Source organism: Chelonoidis abingdonii, chromosome 10 (genome assembly GCF_003597395.2).
Source record: "Chelonoidis abingdonii isolate Lonesome George chromosome 10, CheloAbing_2.0, whole genome shotgun sequence".
Classification (NCBI taxonomy): domain Eukaryota; kingdom Metazoa; phylum Chordata; order Testudines; family Testudinidae; genus Chelonoidis; species Chelonoidis abingdonii.
This window is the reverse complement of record NC_133778.1, coordinates 69,684,719-69,708,022: the sequence shown is the minus strand read 5'-3', so window position 1 is coordinate 69,708,022 and position 23,304 is coordinate 69,684,719. Positions and strand designations below refer to the sequence as shown.

Below are 23,304 nucleotides of genomic sequence, written 5' to 3'. Positions count from 1 at the left end.
TGCTGTGTAGATTTACACTTTGTTCGAAGTCCCAGGACTCTGCTGGAGCCTGCTTACTCCTAGCAGTCTCTGTTCTCCCTGACTATTTAAGTACTTATCCACAGAGGAACAGTCATTGGGCCAGAGAGAGAAGAGTGGAGTGAGAATGCTTCTGCAGTCCAGTGATTAGGGCACCCATCTAGGAGGTAGGAGACCCAGTCCCCCTATGCTGACTGCTCTTTCCTTATTTACTCTACAGTGGAACAACTTCAACAGGAGAGACTGAGAGTAGCCCCTATCAGAATATCCTATAGTTCAGTGCTTAGCTCACATCCCTGAGAGGTAGAAGACTCCTTGTTCAAATCCCTTCCTCCTCTAGTAGTGAAGGGGGAGAATTAAATCTTTGTCTCTCACATCCAAGGTGAATGCTCTAACTACTTGGATAAAAATTAGTAGTGGGTAGACTCCTCCTCTATGAACCATTTTGTGTGGAGTGAGGCCAGTAGCTAACTCATTTCTGCAAGAAGCTGTTTAGGCAGCGTGTTCCTATTAGTGGATTTGCAAACAGAGACAGGTGCCTTCCTGCAGTCTGGACGTAGCCACCTGTCTCCATGAGAGGGGTGGACCTTAGCACACACCCCTATGGTTGGCATTCTATTGGCTACCTGAGGTGGCTTCCTGCCTTGCAGGCTGGCTTTTGATGGATCACAGTCTAAGGAGTCTATCAATCCCCATTGATTTTATAGGGAGCCTAGGCACCTAACTTAGCTTTGAGGATCTCAGTATTGTTCCTGTGATTTTTTAGGCACTTAAAAGGTAGGTGCTGTGATGCTGAGCACTGCAATGCTTAAGTCCCTTCATAGATCCTGTCCATAAACCAAAGTTTTCAAAAATAGCTACCGTGTGTTCCTCATTTTGTGAGTGCTGAACTTGAAATCCTGGGACTTGATTTGCAGAGGTGCAAAATAATTTCTTTCAGGCTTTGATGGATTTCATTTAGGTTAGACTCACCCTGTTTCATGTTTCTTTTCTCCCTTTACTCACACTGCAGCAACAGCCACATCACAAACTCTTCCCAGAACTCTGCTTGAATCACTGATGACACTGTTATACCAGCAAGACAGTGAAATGAAAATGAAACTTGCTGGCTTCTGCTTTATCACAACTGCAGGTCCAAATCCATATTTTCCTAAAGGGAATAGACTAGCTAGTTAAAAACATATTATTTTCTGGTTTCTAGAAGCATTAGACATTGTAGAAAGACAGAAACAAATGTAAATACTTCCCACTGCACTTCTGATTGCTGGGAATGCATTTTGCCTTTTGTTTGTAGCTAGTATATAAGGGAAAATTCTGATACCCTTTCTCCCCATATGTAGTATCTTATTTCTTGAGTATTCCCATTGGAATCAATGGGGGTATTGACAAAATAAGGTACTACTCAATAGGTGAATAAGCATGTCAGAATGTGGTCCTTAACAATTACATCTGTGGATCTTTAATCTAATTGAAATTTGCCAATAAGAGCAGAACTAGATTTAAATTGCTGACAAGGGTGGTATTTACAAACCCATATCAGAAACATAATTTCTGTCTCTAGGAGGAATGGTCTAGTCGTTACCTGGCAAAATGAGGAAGATAGATTCTAGCAATAAGCTAATATTAATTAAAGTTTGCTTATGTTTTATTGATTTGTTTTATTGGGTAAAATTTTTTACTATCTTTTGTTTAATCCTGTTTGAATCTTAATTAACTTTTTTAAAAAAAACTCTTTTCAGCTGAAAAGTTATTTTTATCATGCTAATGAATTTAATGAAAAATATAACTGTTTATGTATGCCTTTTAGTTTGATGATGATCCATAATTCCTAGATGAATGCTAATATGTATCATATGACTAGAGATTAATTTTGAAATGTGTTTATAGGAAATGCTAATCAAGTCTTAATGGCTCTTCTAATCCTATGTAGTCATTTCTTGGGTTTTTGTTGTTGTGTGGGTTTTGTTTTTTATTTTCCTGTTGTTTTTGTCGTTGTATTGGGTAAGTATAGTGCTATGTAACTATGGCTTTGTAGATGTATGTATGTCTCAGTTTCTCTTAGTGTATGTATGTATATATAGTAATGATACAAAGTACTGTTTTATAATAGTGATGCTATAGCATCAGGGACAAAAAGTCCTGTGGCACCTTATAGACTAACAGAAGTACTGGAGCATAAGCTTTCATCTGATGAAGTGAGTATTCACCCACAAAAGCTTATGCTCCAATACTTCTGTTAGCCTATAAGGACAGGACTTTTTGTCGCTTTTTACAGATCCAGACTAACACTGCTACCCCTCTGATAGTATAGCATTAGGGTGATTCACAGTAGCAAAGATGGGTTTTTTTTTTAAAACTAGTGTCTGCTGTAAGATATGTTGTAGGTGACGTGCTGTTGTGGATTTTGGTTTTTTCTAAAGTTTTTAGTTAATTGATTGTCTAGGATAATTCTTCTAGATTTTTTATCCTCCAGTAGTTTGTTGGTAAATGAGTGGCTTCCACAAGTTGTATCAATACTTAATCTGATTTAAAGAGGATTCAAGACTACTAGGAAGGCACTCTTTTTTTCCTTTATGGGGCCTGGTGGAAAATGGAAGCCGATCTATTTTAAACTGCGTATTAAAGCTTGGCCTGCTTATTTCCCAAGAGTTGAGTTTGACTGGCAAACAGTATTTGAAAGTCTTGTTTTGATTTGTGTAAGTGACTAATTATTAATGTGAAAAACTAATCTCTCTACAGAGAAAGCAGTTAATCACACAAACTTTAAACTGCAACATTCTGGAGGAGGCTTTCCAACAAGTATAAAGAAAGATACTATGTTATCATAGCCTTACATATAAACCTAATTTTTTTTTATAGGAATCTTTTGTTAGATACAAGTCTGGTTTCATGCTGAGAAAGGAGGACCTAATCAGCTATTGTGTGTATCTCAAGTGTAGATATTCTTAAAAGTCTTATTTTCTCTTTCCCTTCTTAGACTGTAAGGGACTCCCTCCCAGATCCGTTTATGTGTTTCTTTTTTGGTTGGAGGGATCCTTGTTATATAATAGGAGGCATTTCCCTATCCCTTTCCTAACCTACACTCCTTTCCCCCCTTTAATTAAAATGGGGGAGATGGGAGTTGCTCACTGTTTTGGCACAAGTGATGTCAAAAGTCCAGTTCTTGTTGCAGCTCACTTTGTCAGTGACCACTGCTGACTATACCAATTTTGCTTAGAGAAAGGATGTCCTGTTTTTAAATAGAAAGTCCTATTTGGGGAGACTTCTTATATAGGTGCCTATTACCCCCACCCCCGTCCCATTATTTCACAGTTGCTATCTGGTCACCCTACTTGGAGGAGTCTCTCAACAAGTCTTGTTCTGTCCATTCCCAAACAGTAACTGGAAACTTGGAAATGGCAGAGATGCTTAATGACTTCTTTGTTTCGGTCTTCACCGAGAAGTCTGAAGGAAAGCATAACATAGTGAATGCTAATGGGAAGGGGGTAGGTTTAGAAGATAAAAAAAAAGAGCAAGTTAAAAATCACTTAGAAAAGTTAGATGCCTGCAAGTCACCAGGGCCTGATGAAATGCATCCTAGAATACTCAAGGAGCTAACAGAGGAGGTGTCTGAGCCTCTAGCTATTATCTTTGCAAAATCATGGGAGACGGGAGAGATTCCAGAAGACTGGAAAAGGGCAAATATAGTGTCCATCTATAAAAAGGGAAATAAAAACAACCCAGGAAACTGACCAGTGAGTTTAACTTCTGTGCCATGGCAGATAATGGAGCAAGTAATTAAGGAAATCCTCTGCAAACACTTGGAAGATGGCAAGGTGATAGGAATAGTCGACATGGATTTTGTAAGACACAAATCCTTTCGGTCAACCAAATCTGACAGCTTTTCTTGATAGGATAAGAGCCTTGTGGATAGGAGAAGCGGTGTGATGTGGACTACCTAGACTTTAGTAAGGACATGTGATATGGTCTCGCCATCGATATCTGATCATAATATAAGCAAATAAATTTGGATGGTACAATAGGGGGATAAGGCTGACTCCATAGTAGAGTAGTCATATAATCGCGCTGATACCAATCCGGATTTAAGTGTAACCAGTCTGGCTGGAGGTTTCACAGGGGTTCAGGTCTTTGGAGACCGACTCGTTCATGTTATTATCAACGACCTTAGCATATTGGATAGAAGGTCACGCTAATTAGTTTGCAGATGAACACAACTGGGAGGGATTGCTAACTGCTTTGGAGTATAGGGTCATACTCAAATCGATTTGGACAAATTGGAGAAATTGTCTAGTAAACCGGTGAAGTTCAGTAAAGACAATATCTCTAGTGCTCCTCAGAAGGAACACTCGTTTCACATTACGATGGGAGGGAGACTGTTTCAGGAAAAGAGTACGGGCAGAAGGGATCTAGGGGTTTACGCGTGACCACAGCTAAATATGAGTCACAGTGTGTAGATGTATTGCAAAAAGCAAACATGATTCTGGGATGTAACAGGTGTGTTGTGGCAAACACGAGATCATATACTTCCACTTCTACTCTGCGCTGATTAGGCTCAGCTGGAGTATTGGTGTCCAGTTCTGGGCACCGCATTTAAGAAGATTGGGCAGAATTGGAGGGGTTTGGAGAAGACGCAGACAAGAATGCATATAAGGTCTCGAGGAACATTTGACTATGAGGAGGGCTCTGAACAGCAATTGGTTTTGTTGTTTGAAAAAGAAGCTGAAAGGGACATGGATTAGCAGTTTTCAGGTATCAAAGGGGTGTCGTAAGGAGAAGGGAGAAATTGCTACCTTACGTTCTGCGAGGCTGAACAGAAGCACAATGGGCTTAACGCAGAGGAGGTTTAGGTTGGACATTAGGAAAAAGTTCCTAACTGTCAGGGTGGTTAAACACTGGAATAAATTGCCTAGGGAGGTTGTGGAATCTCCATCTCTGGAGATATTTAAGGGTAGGTTAGATAGGTGTCTATCCAGGATAGTCTAGACCATATTTGGTCCTGCCATGAGGGCAGAGGACTGGACTCGATGATCTCTCGAGGTCCTTTCCAGTCCTAGAATCTATGAATATGCTTGAGAGAGGCAATGAAATGTCTTCACTGCAAAGTTAACTTGCATGTTGCCCCAATACAAGCCCATCTGTACCCCCGTGCCCCATCCTTGAGTGTGGTGATGGTGGCTTAAATTGAATTGGCTGGCCCCAGAAGCAGTACAGGCCACAGCTGGAGTTAACCCAACTCATCAGCTGCTAACACAACCACAGTACAGCTCAGGTGTTTTCGCAGTTTGGCTGCTCTCACTCAAGCTAGGGTAGTCCAGAGGAGTTGACTCTACACTGAAAGTGTAGACAGACCTAGCCAGAAGTAGACTGGGCTGTCCTGTCTTTTCCTCCCCCACCCTCTGAAGTCCATGAAAGATGCAACTTGTTATTATGGTATGCTTGGAGATGGGTGTCATTGTACAGCTGGAAACTACTGTGACTATTGCCTTGAACAAATAGCATGATGTTCCATTGTGCTAAATATGAGATACCAACAAATAAAATCTCCTCCTTTTCAAAGAGGATTCTTATATTATAATCTCTTCAGTGGGCCGATAGCTATTGGGAGCTACATCTTGATAAAGGATCTTTAATCATTCAGATTGTTCCTGACAGATTTAATGCTATCTGCTCTCTCCTGCTACCCCTTCCAGGTTTCTGGGGTTATGCTCCTGTGCATAGGAGTCTCTGTCCAGATGAAACTCCATGACACTTTCATGGTGCTGAATGAAGCCTCGTCTGGTGTCCCTGTGATTATCACCATTGGTGGTGGTGTGATCATCTCCGTCTCAGCCTTTGGTGCAATTGCCATACTGAAATCCAATCATGCGATGATCAAAGTGGTAAACAATCTCTAGCTTGATGATGTCTTGTCTATGTGGGCTCTACAGTGCAGTGGCTATATGTTGAGGGGGCCTTGCTGAACCCCACATACTCACTCCTGCACCGTTCGCACCTGCCTTCTAACACTGATGCATCTGATGTTGGTTTACAAATCTCTTTAGAGTATGGTTGTACTATGCGGTGAAGAGAAACAAGCTTTCATCTCAAATGTAACATGTTTGGGAACTAACTTACCAGTGCTTATGAGTGTGAAAGGGCTAATTATTGGAGAACAAACATGTATATCCCTCATTCCAATCACAGGGCTACCCAGATTCTGAATTTTATGTATAAAACTAACACTCCAGTCTCTGAGCTGAGTGCAATTACTTTAGTGGGATGGGATAATGGCAAATTTTGCTTCTAAAAGGCTGTAGTCAAACCTCTCAAATGTGAGCACTTAAATTAAACTGCTCAAGTTATTTTCTGGCACTAAACGAAAAACTTGATTTTTCAAAATTGCTGAGCATGTGCATCTCCTGTTGACTTCAGTGGGATATGTCTACCAGGCACTTAAATTGCAAATCCATATTTAGGCAAAGCTTCAGCATACTTAGGTTAAATCCTCTTATGTGGGGAAGCTTTTTTTCCCATGCACTGTGTTGATTCAGATGCTGCAGACCTCTTTTTGCCATTGTTCTTGTAGCACAACTTTCCATTGAAACCAATGTGCAAACAATTTGTTCACAAACCATAGACCAACACATGCAGTGGTCTGTACAGATGTTGATGTTGCCCATTGGTTTCAGGGGCTATTTTTGTAGTTAAAAAAAATCCTGTTGTCCATAACAAATATGAGAAGTACTAGCTTACTTCTTTCCCCTCCTTACTCACTCTCCACATACTGGGTTTACCATCCTACAGTTTCTTTCCTGCCTCTCTTCCCACTAATGCCACTAGGAGTTGAGCACATTTCTTAGAAGACGGGACCTTCTAAGTCCCCCAAATCAATAGAAGCAGCAGACCTATAGCTGTAGCCAAATCACCTTCTGAAATAAATCTTCTTGTTTTGGAAAGAACAAGCCAAATATAGGCTATGTAACTTATAGCGGTTACAAAGTTTACATGTAACTAGTATGACATGTATCTTAAATTTTGCTTGAACAGTGTGTCTTAAGTACCAAGCACTGTAAACACTGGATGACCTAGCCAGCATATATATACCCTGACTCCAGGAGGAAAGATGCAGAGTCTTTGTGAGTTTGGGCCCTAAATACTCAAATTTCACTTAATCTGAAGGAAATCAGTGTTTGTGTGGTGGGTTTTTTATTATTTTATTGTAAATGAGCGTTCTCTGGAAATGTGGCTTGGAAATAGGGGTCTCTGGACTCTATAGCAGATAATGACATTTAGATGCCTGTGGCTAGTTTGTTAGCAAACTACTCTGTTCTAAATATCTGACCACTCCAATGGGTAACCAAAGTAGCATCTTACTCCAATAAGAATTATAAATTGGCCGACTGCAAAGGAGACTTTGCAATTAAGGAGGAAACAGAACCTCTCCTACTGGGGATATTTGTAAGGCAGGAAGGAAAGGGAGAGGTTGTAACATTCACATGCATAAAGCCACAAGAATCAAACCTAGACTCATATAATTCCTCCAAAAAATACCTGGTATTTTAGATGTTATCTGCTATTATGGGAGACTATACTGTAGTGCAAACATGACCACATTTGATCAGCCATGAGAGAGTATAGGAATGCATTAATTATTTCATTTAATTACTAGTCTCTGATAGAAGTGAGTGGGAACAATCAAAATCTTCAGTGACCTGTTAAAGTAACTATTCTAAAAATGTGCAAAACTATAACTATCAAAATCTGTAACTAAAAATTAACTGCTCATGCTAGTATGTCTTAACCTGAATGTGATCAACCTTAATCCTCCTGACCCAAGAAACTTACCTCCTTACACTTTATTAACGCAACTACTTCCGAAGAGAGGCTTCCTCTCCCAATCTCTAGAGCAGTGACTGATTTGACCAGACCATCTCTTAATCGCTGCAAAAGCTTGAGTCTTCCAGCACCTCTCTGAATTGGATCTAGTTTGGTTTCCACTTCACAGATAGGTAAACTTGTTGCTTTTCTGTCTCAGTGCCACAGCAGGAACTTAAGTATGAGAGATATTTAAGTGAGGCTAATTGGGTTCATGAAGTAGCCCAGCAGACATGCCTGATGGCAAAATGTCTTTCCTAGTTAGCTTAATGTGGCTTCTCCTGCTGTCTTATGTATCTGCATTTAAGTGAACACTATTCATGTCTCTTGGAACATGTGGCCAAATCCCAACAGCAATTGTATTCTGTTTAAATTTCCACTACACTTGCACTTGGATGCAACAGTCTTCACAAAGAACCATGTAAAATAGCACTTTCAAAAGTGCCCAGAATTAACTTCAATGGGAGCAGAATTAGGACAGCACTGACAGTTGCTGAAAATGTCATCTCGAGTGTTTTAATAGCACACAGCTGTCCTTGTCTTAGGGATGGCTGCATGTCGGTACAATAGATTAAGTCATACAGGGCCAAATCTTGCGGCCTTGATTCAAGCAAACTTCCATCACCTTCAGAATAGCTCAACTTCTGAAGTGTTTAGGATCCTCTGAGGGTGAAAGTTGCCATGAAACCATAGAAGTATAAGACTGGAAGGGACCTTGGGAGGTCATATGGTCCACCTACCTTTCCCTCCCCTGTGCTTTTCCCCCTCCTCCCCGTGGCAGGACCAAGCATACTTAGACCATCCCTGGCAGATGTTTGCCTAACCTGTTTTGAAAAAACTCCTATTATGGGGATTCCACAACCTCCCTTGGCAGCCTATTCCAGAACTTAACTACCTGTACAGTTAGAAAGGTTTTCCCTAATATCTAAGGTAAATCTCTCTTGCCAGATTATGCCCATTACTACTTGTCCTACTACTTCAATGGACATAGAGAACAACTGAACACAGTCCTTTGGATAAGTCTTCAGATATGTTAAGAGCTGTTATGAGGTCCATGCTCGGTCTTCTTTTCTCAAGACAACATGCCCAGTCTTATTTAACCTTTCCTCATAGGTCAGGTTTTCAAAACCTTTTATCATTTTTGTTGCTCTCCTCTGGACTCTCCAATTTGTTCACATCTATCTTAAAGCATGGTGCCCAAAACTGGATACTGTACTCCAGTTGAGGCCTTACTGGTGCCAAGAAGAGCAGAACAATAACCTCCAATATCTTACTTATGATACTCCAGTTAATACAGTCCAGAATATTAGCCTTTTTGGCAATTGCATATCACTTGTTCACTTGTATTCTGTATATGATCCACTATAACTCCCAGATCCTTTTCTGCAGTACTCTTGCCTACCTAATTATTCCCCATTTTGTGGTTGTGCTGTTTGTTTTCTCCTTCCTAAGTGGTGTATTTTGCACTTGACTATATATTGATTCTCCAAATCGTCAAGGTCACTTTTGAATTCTAATCCATCTTCCATCGTGCTTACCCCTGCCTCTTCAAGCTTAGTGTGATCTGCAAATCTTCAACATACTCTCCACTCCATTATCAGTCATTAATGAAAATATTAAACAGTACTCGACACAGGATGGGACTCCACTTGATCTGTCCTTCTAGTCTGACAGACAACCATTGATAACCACTCTGAGTATGGCTTTTCAACTAGTTGTTCACTCACCTTATAGTCATTTCATTTGGACCATATTGATTTATTAAAATCCAGATAAATCCGACCTACAACTATCACCTATCCATTAGGCCAATAACCCTGTCAAAGGAGAAAATTAGGCCAGTTTGGCATGATTTGTTCTTGAAAAATCTCTGTTGGCTTTTCCTCTACAATTCTACTATCCTCTAGGTGCTCACAAATTTTTATGTTTAATAACTTGTTCCAGTATCTTTCCAGGTATGGAAGTTAGGCTGACTAGTCTATAATTCCCCAAGTCCTCTCTGCTTCCCTTTTTAAAGATAGGTACTATATTTCCCCTTCTCCAGTCCTCTGAGACCTTACCTGTCCTCCATACACTGTCAAAGATAATCGCTAATGGTTCTGAGATTGCTTTAGCTGGTTCCTTAAGTATCCTTGGGTGAATATCATCAAGCCCTGCCAAGTTGAATACATCTATCCTACCGAAATATTCTTTAATCTATTTTTTTCATACTGGGCTTGGTCCTTCTCCTTTTTAGTGAAGACTGAACACATACTACATGGCCTTAGAGGACTGCACTGTAACTTAAAATATTGCCTGTCATATGCCAGAAAACTTAATTGCAGTTCAGACAGAAATCTTGACTGTAGACAATTACACACTCCCCAGAATATTTGCTGAGTTGCACTAACTATAGCAGCTCTTAACAATTATGGGCTGACACAATCTTTCTGGATGTGTTCAAGCACCCTCAACCTGGCTACTCATGACTGTGACTGACTTGCATCTTATTTTTTTGTCATAATCTATTACTACCAGAAGTGACTTGGCCATAATGGATGCACAGTGTGCTGGCCCCTTAGGCTTACATTTCTCATGGCAGATCTTCCAATTTTATATACATTTTAAAATTAAACTATGGGATGATGTAAGGAAAAATAAAACCAAAGTAAAGGTGCCTGTGCCTCTTGATATGGTATATGCAACACTGACTAGTGAGATGTTTTGGTTGAATTAATCTAAAACTAGAGTGCACTGTGCATTGTGGGAAGATGAATGTTACCTGAAATTACTGTTGTTAGTTCACAGGCATGCTGCTGATTATCTTCTTGATTGAAATCATAGTTGGCATCTCTGCCTATGCTTACAGACAGAAGGTAGGTGTGTGGAAACTTTAAAGTATGTGCAGTGCTAATAAATGCCATGCTTTCTTAATGTGAGAAGTTTCAAGTACAGGGTCCTTTCCAGGAACCCTAGCTGGGATCACAGATTTCTTTGCTTAAAGTGTATTTATGGTTAAGAAGTTCTTCTTCTATAAAAAGGATTGCTCAACAAAACTCTAAGTAACTTGCTGAGTTGAGTGACTCTTACCTGTTAAACTGAATTCTACTCCATACAGCAACATTACTATAGTTTAATTCCAAATGTAGAATATCCATTACTAGAGATCCATGAAATCACAGCTACACTTCTGGACTCCAGGTTGAATTTTATTGGGGCAGATGGACTGTCAACTGAGCAGATTTGCTCAGTTGGTGATGGAGCAGCAACTTATATTTTAAAAGGGACTTGTGGTTCCATAACCACATGCTGAAGTATCTACCTGAAAGCTTTGCATATGAGGCTGATGCTTCTGAACCAGAGGCCACCATTGCTACCAGGGAAGTAGGGACTCAAAGTATTAGCATAATAACTTGCAGGACAGCTCCACAGATTTCTCCAACAAAGCTTCATAGTTAAAATTGATCTGAAAACCTAACTGGGTTGGGTGGCAGCATGCTAGACCACTAGTAATTGGTGTTCACATAGGTTGCAGGTGGGAGAGTGGAGATGGGTACACCTAGAATTTCAGGTCTTGGCCCATTGGAATCTATAAAACAGTGTCAAGGAAAAACCTCTTTCTAAAGGGGAGCTCAAAGAGAGCACTAGTACTCTAGGTAATCGAACACTATGACTGTAGCATGCAGTTGGCTCTTTACCGAGTGGGGCCGGAGGGAAATGAACAAATGCTAAAGTGTAGAAATAGAATTATTGCTTTGTATACTTCCATACTGGCAGAATTCTAATTCTTTCCTAAAAACTCAACTAGGTTTTCCTTCTGGGTGGAAGCGAGGGTGATCTTAGCATCTGATCTCCATCTTAACTAGAATTGGTATCCCTAGAATTATACGGATAATCTGAAACTAATGGTAAAGATGTTTAGATCGCATCTTCTGCCAAAAAAATATTTTACACTTAGTTTAACATCATAATTGTAAGTCCAAAATCACCACTGCTATTTCTAAATGCAAAACAGAATCTGGGAAGAGGCAGTATGAAAATATATGTATTTTGGCTGTATTAGGGCAGCAGTCAAGTTGCCAGAACTCATTACAAGGCTTGAGCAAAACCAGAAGCCTTAAAAGGAACAATGCTCCCAAGTCTAAATCTGGCTGGAAATGTTTTCAAACTGCATAAACACCATAATGTTAACTGTAACACTGACGGCTACTATTCTTCCAGTAGCTTAAGAATTGCCCTAGTTAGGGAAATGACAATGCTCAATAGCATCTCTGAACCAGAGCTTGGAGGTGTTCAATGAGACAACTGCTGAGAATGGGGTACAAAGAGACTAGTCCACAGAAGGCCTCCCTACTAGCAGAAATTGAATCAGTGCTATATAATGGTCCAAAATGCATGTAATGGTCTCTGCCATAACTAATCTCTTGTGTACAGCAGTAACAAGCATTTAGGGAGGGGGTGTGTGTGTGTGTGTGTGTATACACACACACACACACACACACACACTCTGGAGAAATTTATGAAATAAGTTCTTTTTTTGGCTTGGGACTTGCACTTAAATATGGCTAACAGCCAGATATCCCTGTCTCTGCATTAATAGTTCAATTTAATGTCTGATCTTGAAATTTGCATGTGAAAGGTTCCAAATGCAAATATTGTGTTTGATGCAAGATCTCCTAGTGAGTTTCCAAAGATCATGTATTCTTTAATACCCCTTCTAGTTAATGTTGCCATATTTGTGGTGAAAACACATTGCCAGAAATAGCACCCTATGAGGGCCCTATACTTCCATGATTCTCTGGAGGAGAATGCAGCGTGCAGGAACTAGTCCACCATTACATATCCTGTGTAATACATAACCAATTCTGCTTTACTTACAGCTGCATGACAACCTATTGAGAAGCTTCCTGAAGACTCTTGACAAATATAACAGAGAATCCCGAGTAACTAAAGGAATAGACCACCTACAGGAGAATGTAAGTGATCTCTCCTATGCTGCAATGAATAGAGGAATTCACTATAACTCTGTTTGTACTGTATTCCTTTGAGGGCACATAAAAATGGAGTCTGTCACTTCTGGGGAGTCTCTATCTTTCTCTTAACTTAAGCTCCAAAAATTTGCTCTGCTTACCCCCCTTCATAAGAGACCTATATCTTGCTTTGGTTAGTCTGTTAATGAAATTTAAATACAGAATCTGCTTCTGCTCAAACTATAATGTAGGATGACCAGATGTCTCGATGAAATCGGGACTGTCCCAATATCTGGGTGGTTGTCCTGCATCCCGACTGATCTTTGGTCAATCTGTCCTGATATTTTGCTCCGCCGGCAGCACTGGTGTGTTTTTTTTTTTTTTTTTTTTTTTTTTGCTCTGCCGGTGGACACCCCACCCTCCTCCCTCATGCGTCCTGATATTTTCTTCTTCTTATCTAGTCACCCTACTATGAAGTGATCCTACTTGTTTTGTTCAGCTTCTTGGGGTTGGTACAACTGCATTAGAAACGTATAATCAAGCTGTAATAAAAAAATGAGGTAGGAGAGTTCTTCTCCCACAGGAGATCACAAAGCAAAATGACTTGACTAACTGAAATCAGATTTAAAAAGAATGCATTTCATATCTAGAACATGACTAATTTCGGTTAAATAAGAATAGACTTGCAGGCTAGAGGCACTCTTAACCTTGCTTCCTCCAGAAGGGTTAGAAAACAAGTCTAGGCTTGAGGTTTAACAAACTGAATTAATGTGTTCAAATCAATAGCATATGAAATCTAACATCTTTGCCTCATGTTGGCAAGAATCTGAACTCTGTCATGAATGATGATCAATTATAACTGCAATAACCTACAGAGCTCTCTATAAATGAAGATCTAGTCAAAAGAAACATGCTAAAATTTAAGTTATTTTGTAATGAATAATTCAACCAGGCATAAAAAGGGCATTCCACAAAGCTAAAAACTCAAAGGGGAGGCAAGTAATGGGTTCTAACCAACTCTCTGAATAAGTCTCACTTGACAACGTGACCAGGTCTATCTGTGCTAAAACTGGGAAGTAGGCCACTTACATGGATCAGCTGGAAGGTAACTTGGCATCCTAGGATGGTCTGCTGCTATTGTAGTAATCTGAACAGCTTTGGGGCTCTTCCTAAGAGAGCTCTGCTTTAGGCTCAGGATGCTACAAAAACCACTGTAGATTAAATATTTTTGCTTAAAATTCTATTATTTTGCTTATTTAAACTGTTGTTCATTTCAGTTCCAATGCTGTGGTGCTCAGAATTACACTGACTGGTTCAATACTACATTTGGATCTCTCAGTTCAGCTGTTCCAAATAGCTGCTGCAAGATGATAACGAAAAGTTGTGGAATGAATCTAAGCAACAATGCTGCTAACATTAACCAACAGGTATCTTAACTACTCCTAAGCTCTAGCAACCAGTTGTCTTAATAGGTAGCACGTGATGCCAACCTGTCAGAGTGCTCCTGTAGCCTTCATTGGGGAGACTTTAATTTACTAAAACTGTGGCCTACAGCCTCTGTCTATAATGCAGCTGGCTGTTTCAGAAGAACTGGTAAGCATTCCTTTAGAACAAACCTGTCTATGGCATCTGTATATCCTCATTACTGTAGTACCTCTCAATATTAATATCGTTATCTTCTGTTCACTTCTATGAAGTAGGGAATTACCCCTATCTCCATTTAACCGATTTGGAGGGGGGAAGAGACTGCACACAGAGAAAGTAACTTAAAATATATGGAGATACACTTGTCTCATAGAACTGGAAGGGACCCTGAAAAGTCATCAAGTCCAGCCTTCACTAGCAGGACCAAGTACTGATTTTGCCCCAGATCCCTAAGTGGCCCCCTCAAGGACTGAACTCACAACCCTGGGTTTAGCAGGCATATGCTCAAACCACTGAGCTCAAGACCACACAGGAAAGCTGTGGCAGGGGCCAGGGAATTGAACCCAGACCTCCCAAGTCCTAATCTAGCAGCCTAATCATGGAACAGTCTTCTCCCTTCTGGACTTTTCTCTTTAAAGAAGTATGCATCCGTGGCTGAAGGTGCAGGATGTGAAATTGTCTAAAACGGCAACAAGGTAACACTTGTTCTCTTAGTACCAATATGATAAAAGTAGAATAAAAATAATAGTTAGGCTTTCTGTCCCTGTTAAGTTCAGACAGAACTGCTCAAGTAGCCTTATTAGAGGTTGTGGGATCCATGTTATCAGTGAAATGACTGATGCTCATTTGCCCCCCCATCCAGATTTCTATAAGTATAGTATCTTGCTTCACAACTAAACTGACCATCAGGATTTCTAAATCTAGCCAAAGAAAACCAAAGAAATTATTCACTCCAAATATATCCCTCACTTTTCAGCACTAAACTATATTAGAAGGCTGAAATATGCATGGAGGACGCCAGCATGATACAATTTTGAAGCAGTTAACAGAGAACAATCAACAAAATCACTTGTGTGCCGAGTGGCCATGGAAAGCTTTACTGGATTGCAATGGCATTTGGTTCTGCCTACTGTAATTCTTGAACATACTGGTGAACCACTTATAATTAAAGCTACCCTTAACTGAGTCCGCTGGACCTTTACTAATTTGGCATCACCTTGTCTTCTCCACTATCTCTTTGACTAGACGGCTATAAAAACTGCATGGTGGAAGGAAACGCATAGTTATGGAAAAACTATTTTCAATAAGGGGAACCAGTCTCTCAAAATCCCTATTCCTCCTCCTATGCCTGAAGTTCTTTTGTTACCCCATTGTTTACTTTGGAATTTTTCCCTGTGCTTAGAGTCCACACATCTAGCACGTCTGTTCATGCTATTGTTTCTATTTTGCTAATCCAAACATGGGCTTTTGGTTGTAGGACCTTAAGCACCACAGAGATCACCCTCTGACTTCTTTTCTTCCCCACTCCACCCCTGAGCTTTGAGTGTTTCTTTTCTAACTATACAATGATTCTCACCTTAACCATTATGTTGTTCCTTGAACAGTAGTAACTTCTCAGCCATAAGAACTTGTATATTTGAAATTGCAGCCTTATTAATCAGTGTTAATTTTTGTCTCTTGCAAGCCATCTTTTCTTTGATACACAGCTTTGATCAGCTACAATTGCAACAAAGTTTTTGGATGATCTCTTATGGATGGTACAATTTGGCTGTTGTACTCATTGTAATAGGTACTGGATTCCAATGTACATGCCAGATGCAGTAATTAGCAAACATTTTCCCCCCCCACTAGGGATGCATTCAAAAGCTGAAGAAGTGGGCTGAAGAACATATTGCTCTCATTGGAGGGGTTTGCATAAGTGTTGGATTTGCACAGGTAAACATTGTGTAGTGCCTGTCTTGTGTTCAAACTGCAGGTGATGGTCCCCATGCAAATGAAATATGGGAAGAAGTACAAGGTTCAATATCTGAAATACGGAGGTGGAATAAACTAAACAGATTTAAATTAGCATGTAAACTACTGGATAGTAAATGATTTTAACCTTGTGAAAGAAGCAACTATCTTTTAAACTTGGTCTACTACACCCTTGCTTTGTGATAACTGACTGAGCTATGGACTGAGAAAGCACTGGTCATATTTTGACTAAGGTATGAAGGGCAGCAGTGCACTAGACAGCATGCACTAGACAACTTTGGTTTAGTTTGTGTTGGCTCTGTTTTGAGCAGGGGGTTGGACTAGATGACCTCCTGAGGTCTCTTCCAATCCTAATCTTCCATGATTCTATGTTAAATCTGCATAAAAATTCTAAGCATCAGTGCTGTGGCAAAAAAGGATTTTTAGCTCAAGTAGTATTAGTGGATCCTGTCTGCAGAAAGATGGTATTTTCCTAACAATGGATCCATTAAAATGTATGGGTAAACTGTTCAAAAATGACTTTGAAACACTAGCAAGATTAAGCTTAATTTATTATTTTTTTTCTTCCCCTCAGTTACTTGGGATCTTATTTAGCTACATGCTACTGAGACTACTTAATGAAGATTATGTGAACTTGTGAATCTTCAGAATGATTTTGCAACTTAATATATGAATTTTGTGCTTTCTTTCTTGTGGCTTTTGATCCTACTATGCTTAAAAAGCTATGCTGCATAAATTAAAATTGAACATTTAAAAGAATTACCTGTCTCATGAGATGCCATGGCTATCTATTAATGCTAGCTTTCATGGTAGGAAGTGGTAGGTATCGACTGTAGAAGCTCAAAGTTCAATTGCCTTTACAAAATTAGAATGAAAGGGTGGAAAACTAACTGTCTTGTTCATGAAAAGACATGCCTAACTGAGGGCTATTTCAATTTCAGTTACTCAAGTTATACTAGCTGTCCACAATGTCTTATAAAACAAAGTAGAAGACCAAAACCGACTGTGAGGAAAGAATTTTTGTGGTGTTGATTGGGTTGTAGGCCTGTATGCGTGCACACACAAACCGAACCCTTTCCCTGAGCATTGCTGCAGTGATAGTCTTGCCATGTACTAATGCATGTGAAGGAGGGGATTAAATTTAACTGCATGTGATTTGTCTAATACTACTACATCACATAGTCAACTCTCCTCCTCTGTATATAACAATGAGCAGTGGTGCCCTCAAAGTGAAGGGGAGACACTTTGACAGCTCAGCTGTCATTGCTTCTTGCTGCAATCCACAGATACCATTGTCTCCCTTCAAAAATGCTACATCTACATTGGGGGAAAAATCTCTTGATTTAGGATATCAAATTGATTAGTCTGCCTTCTATTGGACAAAATAAGAGGATACTGTCAGTAAATAATGTAAAACTATGTTAACAATGGCAGTCTAGAAACCCCCAGCCAGTGAATTGCAGCATGTCCTATCACCTGTTTGCAAAGTGTTAACAAGACATTTTTGGGGAAATTCACTTTCCAACCACATATTTTTGCAAAAACTTATTGACCCATTCAACCTTTATAAAACCTGGCATATTGGAGGTTCCTAACTTCTGGTATGAGCATTATAATAAGTCAGTAGGAAGAAAATGGTAAATTTTGTTTTATATCCTCAACAGTTCATAAGCAAAGCGGTATTTGGAAGTTTGGGAAGTGCACAGTTAAATTGCAGGTAAATAGAATTTCTTGTGCTTGCTCTTCTGCCATCAGCCTTACTTTGAAATCTGAGCATGAACAATGTCTTGGAGGAATAAGGCCAGGCTAAGTCTTAAAAGCATTCTGATTCACTGAAGTCACTATTTAGTCTAACTTCATTTTTCTTAAGTGGGAATGCCAATTGGCATTCCCACTTGTCACTTTCTGCCATCTCATGCCTTAATTACCAATCTGTTGCAATAATTTCAATAATCAAATCTCTATAAAATTGCTATGTAGCATAACCTAGCACATGTCTCAATTGTGGAATGTGCCTTTTCATAATCTTACAGAATAACTCTTAAATTTAAAACTGGTGCGAATTTTGACTGTTAATCTCACTTTTGACTATTTTTTCCCCAATGCAGGGACTAAGACAAGAGAGTGATATAGTTTGACAAAATCATACCTAGAAAAGAATACCTTTCAGAACTACTTATCTGAAGTCAGGTGAGAATAGCAACAGACAGCACCCTTACCAGCTTCTAGAAAACTAGACACACCTTTGAAAAGACAGAGTAATGCCTTGAAGCCCTACTAGAGATCAGGACCTAATCATACTGACACTTTGTGTTGTGAAGAGCTTACTTAAGTAGTCAAGCTGGGGAAGAGAGATGTTTTTAATTGTGGCACTGATGCAACATTTGCAGACATTCTAATATGGCTGCATTCTGTAGACCAAATGTAGAATAAAAGACTTATTCAAGCAAGGAGCTCAAATAAGAAATGTCACAGGAATTATTTAACATAAGCAATAGCTAGTGGTAAGGAATTGAGCATTGCCTCATTGCGCAACATGGAATGCAGATGGTAGGAAGCTATGAACTATTTCTTAAAAAGATCTTAATCTGCCTTGCAGGAGGCCCTCCAGTGCTTCACCCATTATTCCATGCTCCTGAGGGAAGAAAGCAAAATACCTATAAATAAACTTTGTTTATATCACTTCTGCATGGAAATCAGGAGGCTGTGTAAGCTTATTGAAAAGGGACACAACCTTCTGCAATCATGATTAGAAAGCCCCAGAACATTATTCCATTACCTATGCAGGCAGTTAACCTGTACTGAGGACTTTTCCCTGCAGTCTCTGCAGCAGCCCAGTGTACTTACATGGTCCATCTGTTTGCAATGGAAGTTTTTAATGCATTTTTAATGCACCACAGTGCAGTGTCTTTGAGCACAAGTACCACACTGATCAATTCTTTGCTCATCCTTAAAGTTTACATAAATTTTCATTAGAGCTGACAAGTGATTAATTGCACTGTAAAACAGTATGATTTATTAAAATGTAGAAATCAAAACTTTTAAGAATACAGACCTCATTTAAAACAGTGAGCACTATACACTGTCATAAAAATAAATATGCTGTAAAAAGTTTCAGTTCACATCATACAAGTACTGTAATGCAATCTCTTTATCATGAAAGTTGAACGTACAAAGGTAGAATTATGTACAAAAAAACCCCTCAAAAATAAAACACTGTAAAACTTCAGAGCCTAAAACTCCACTCAGTCCTACTTCTTGTTCAGTCAGTCACTCAGAGAAACAAGTTTATTTACATTTGCAGGAGATAAGTGTCTTCAGAAAGTCCTACTAAAAATAGTTAAGAAGACACTTGGAAAACTCAAACTGATACAACCAAACAATGGTGTTTTCATGTAGCCTATGAAGAGGCTTTTAGCCAACAAACATACTGCACCACTGATTTATTTTTGAGAAGTCAGTGCTTTAGGGAGGTAGTTGGAAGATAGTTATTGAATTTGGTTTTCTCCAATCCTCAAAAAAGAAAGTGATCCTGGCCATTCATCACAGCCCTACCGTACATTAACCAGTGATATTTTATATTATAGTAACAGTAATAAACATGCTGACTAAGTCACTGCATTAATTTTTGGAACTAAGCAAGTCATATCAGCATTTGGTTTCTGGTGGAAAATAGTCCTTCAGCAAAATATACAGCTGCACCATTTGCAACTTTCAGCAGGTTGTGATATGGATGAGTCCATTTCTTAATGGGTAAAGAAAGAGGGTAGTAGTATTTGCACCATTGTAGCTTATTACTGACAAGGATATTGTTTTAGTACTCCTTTTTAAGACCGTTCTGGGGTAGGCTATTTGCACTAACTGTAGATTGAGGCATTGTTATTTGAAGCCAGGAGCACATCAATTTTCAGCTCAACTTTCTCCCATCCCACCTGTAAACTCTGTCCCTGCTTTTAGCAAGGAACTACTGTAGAAGAATCCAAGAAGCTGCAATGAATTAGTTACAATTACTTGTTTTTATTCTTACAAACTTTGACCATCCTGCTTTAAATTTCAGTGCTTGATCACCNTGCTATGTAGCATAACCTAGCACATGTCTCAATTGTGGAATGTGCCTTTTCATAATCTTACAGAATAACTCTTAAATTTAAAACTGGTGCGAATTTTGACTGTTAATCTCACTTTTGACTATTTTTTCCCCAATGCAGGGACTAAGACAAGAGAGTGATATAGTTTGACAAAATCATACCTAGAAAAGAATACCTTTCAGAACTACTTATCTGAAGTCAGGTGAGAATAGCAACAGACAGCACCCTTACCAGCTTCTAGAAAACTAGACACACCTTTGAAAAGACAGAGTAATGCCTTGAAGCCCTACTAGAGATCAGGACCTAATCATACTGACACTTTGTGTTGTGAAGAGCTTACTTAAGTAGTCAAGCTGGGGAAGAGAGATGTTTTTAATTGTGGCACTGATGCAACATTTGCAGACATTCTAATATGGCTGCATTCTGTAGACCAAATGTAGAATAAAAGACTTATTCAAGCAAGGAGCTCAAATAAGAAATGTCACAGGAATTATTTAACATAAGCAATAGCTAGTGGTAAGGAATTGAGCATTGCCTCATTGCGCAACATGGAATGCAGATGGTAGGAAGCTATGAACTATTTCTTAAAAAGATCTTAATCTGCCTTGCAGGAGGCCCTCCAGTGCTTCACCCATTATTCCATGCTCCTGAGGGAAGAAAGCAAAATACCTATAAATAAACTTTGTTTATATCACTTCTGCATGGAAATCAGGAGGCTGTGTAAGCTTATTGAAAAGGGACACAACCTTCTGCAATCATGATTAGAAAGCCCCAGAACATTATTCCATTACCTATGCAGGCAGTTAACCTGTACTGAGGACTTTTCCCTGCAGTCTCTGCAGCAGCCCAGTGTACTTACATGGTCCATCTGTTTGCAATGGAAGTTTTTAATGCATTTTTAATGCACCACAGTGCAGTGTCTTTGAGCACAAGTACCACACTGATCAATTCTTTGCTCATCCTTAAAGTTTACATAAATTTTCATTAGAGCTGACAAGTGATTAATTGCACTGTAAAACAGTATGATTTATTAAAATGTAGAAATCAAAACTTTTAAGAATACAGACCTCATTTAAAACAGTGAGCACTATACACTGTCATAAAAATAAATATGCTGTAAAAAGTTTCAGTTCACATCATACAAGTACTGTAATGCAATCTCTTTATCATGAAAGTTGAACGTACAAAGGTAGAATTATGTACAAAAAAACCCCTCAAAAATAAAACACTGTAAAACTTCAGAGCCTAAAACTCCACTCAGTCCTACTTCTTGTTCAGTCAGTCACTCAGAGAAACAAGTTTATTTACATTTGCAGGAGATAAGTGTCTTCAGAAAGTCCTACTAAAAATAGTTAAGAAGACACTTGGAAAACTCAAACTGATACAACCAAACAATGGTGTTTTCATGTAGCCTATGAAGAGGCTTTTAGCCAACAAACATACTGCACCACTGATTTATTTTTGAGAAGTCAGTGCTTTAGGGAGGTAGTGGGAAGATAGTTATTGAATTTGGTTTTCTCCAATCCTCAAAAAAGAAAGTGATCCTGGCCATTCATCACAGCCCTACCGTACATTAACCAGTGATATTTTATATTATAGTAACAGTAATAAACATGCTGACTAAGTCACTGCATTAATTTTTGGAACTAAGCAAGTCATATCAGCATTTGGTTTCTGGTGGAAAATATTCCTTCAGCAAAATATACAGCTGCACCATTTGCAACTTTCAGCAGGTTGTGATATGGATGAGTCCATTTCTTAATGGGTAAAGAAAGAGGGTAGTAGTATTTGCACCATTGTAGCTTATTACTGACAAGGATATTGTTTTAGTACTCCTTTTTAAGACCGTTCTGGGGTAGGCTATTTGCACTAACTGTAGATTGAGGCATTGTTATTTGAAGCCAGGAGCACATCAATTTTCAGCTCAACTTTCTCCCATCCCACCTGTAAACTCTGTCCCTGCTTTTAGCAAGGAACTACTGTAGAAGAATCCAAGAAGCTGCAATGAATTAGTTACAATTACTTGTTTTTATTCTTACAAACTTTGACCATCCTGCTTTAAATTTCAGTGCTTGATCACCTTATCTTAAGTGACGAACTGACTGTCCCCTCAGCTGAACTGCCCACATAGCTTGAAGTTATTGTTTTTCCTTTGCATGTTAGTGTCGATGTTAATTGCTGGTGAAATTGGATACTATAGTCCAATCAAAAAATACCCCAGCCTCTCTGTGGTAGGTTTTGCCTACTACAGTATTATTGCTCAGCCAATATTCCACATCAGAGAATATCTTCAACAGTCAATGAGCAATTTCATGCTTGTCAGCCACAATTTAGTTGCAATTTATCATATCAATAGTCAAGGGATAACTTTGTTTATACTAATATAAAACATGTAGGTTTTTGTTTTTTTTTAAAGAAATCTTTTTAACTCATCTGCTTCCATATATACCCAAAACATGTCTTGTACTTCTGTAAACCACAAATGTGACCAAGCGAACTACGTAGTATGGGAACAATGTGTTCCAGACACCATGAAGACTGAAAGTTTACTCCTAGTCCAAAAACTCGTTTTAAGTGACATGGATTACTTTTAAAATGCTCATTGTAGTCATGCTGTTAAAATATGATGATTTCTGAAAAACAAGCAGGTAGGTATTCAGCAAACATCTGCAGTTATCTAATGAAGATTCTGGAGCAAGGTCTGCTCTGAGTTACTCTAGCATTTATGCTGCTACAACAGAGCAGAATTTGCTAAGGTTTTAGCCACAAAAATCTACTGTATGAAAGAATGGCATAAAGTACAGTCTGCTGCTGCTATCCAAGTAAGTGCTTATCTCGGAGATGGAATGTTTCTCCGTGACTATTTTCCTGATTGGATTTGGTCACTAACATGTAACCATGAATATACTATTCATTTTTTAAAATGAAGTTTTCAAGTTTGACTATGTTCCCACGAAGCCAGGCGAGGTCAACTTTCAGACCGTATCAGAGGGTAG

At 39.1% G+C, this 23,304-nt stretch overlaps 1 protein-coding gene across 1 annotated transcript; it reads left to right on the top strand.

Annotated features, from left to right (window-relative positions):
• The first annotated feature begins 1,608 nt into the window (after nt 1-1,608).
• LOC116834740 (tetraspanin-7-like) lies at nt 1,609-16,860 on the top strand. The gene is made up of 7 exons (XM_032797045.1): nt 1,609-1,683; nt 5,709-5,897; nt 10,653-10,727; nt 12,732-12,827; nt 14,099-14,248; nt 16,098-16,181; nt 16,795-16,860. The coding sequence occupies exons 1-7, from the start codon at nt 1,609-1,611 to the stop codon at nt 16,858-16,860; spliced, it is 735 nt and encodes a 244-aa protein (XP_032652936.1).
• The last annotated feature ends 6,444 nt before the right edge of the window (nt 16,861-23,304 follow it).

Bases quoted from the DNA above. Each gene is read 5' to 3' on its own strand.
- LOC116834740 (XM_032797045.1), top strand. From the start codon at position 1,609: ATGAGGAAGATAGATTCTAGCAATAAGCTAATATTAATTAAAGTTTGC. The intron at 5,898-10,652 runs GTAAACAATCTC...TACTGTTGTTAG, and splicing joins ATCATGCGATGATCAAAGTG to TTCACAGGCATGCTGCTGAT. The intron at 10,728-12,731 runs GTAGGTGTGTGG...CTTTACTTACAG, and splicing joins CCTATGCTTACAGACAGAAG to CTGCATGACAACCTATTGAG.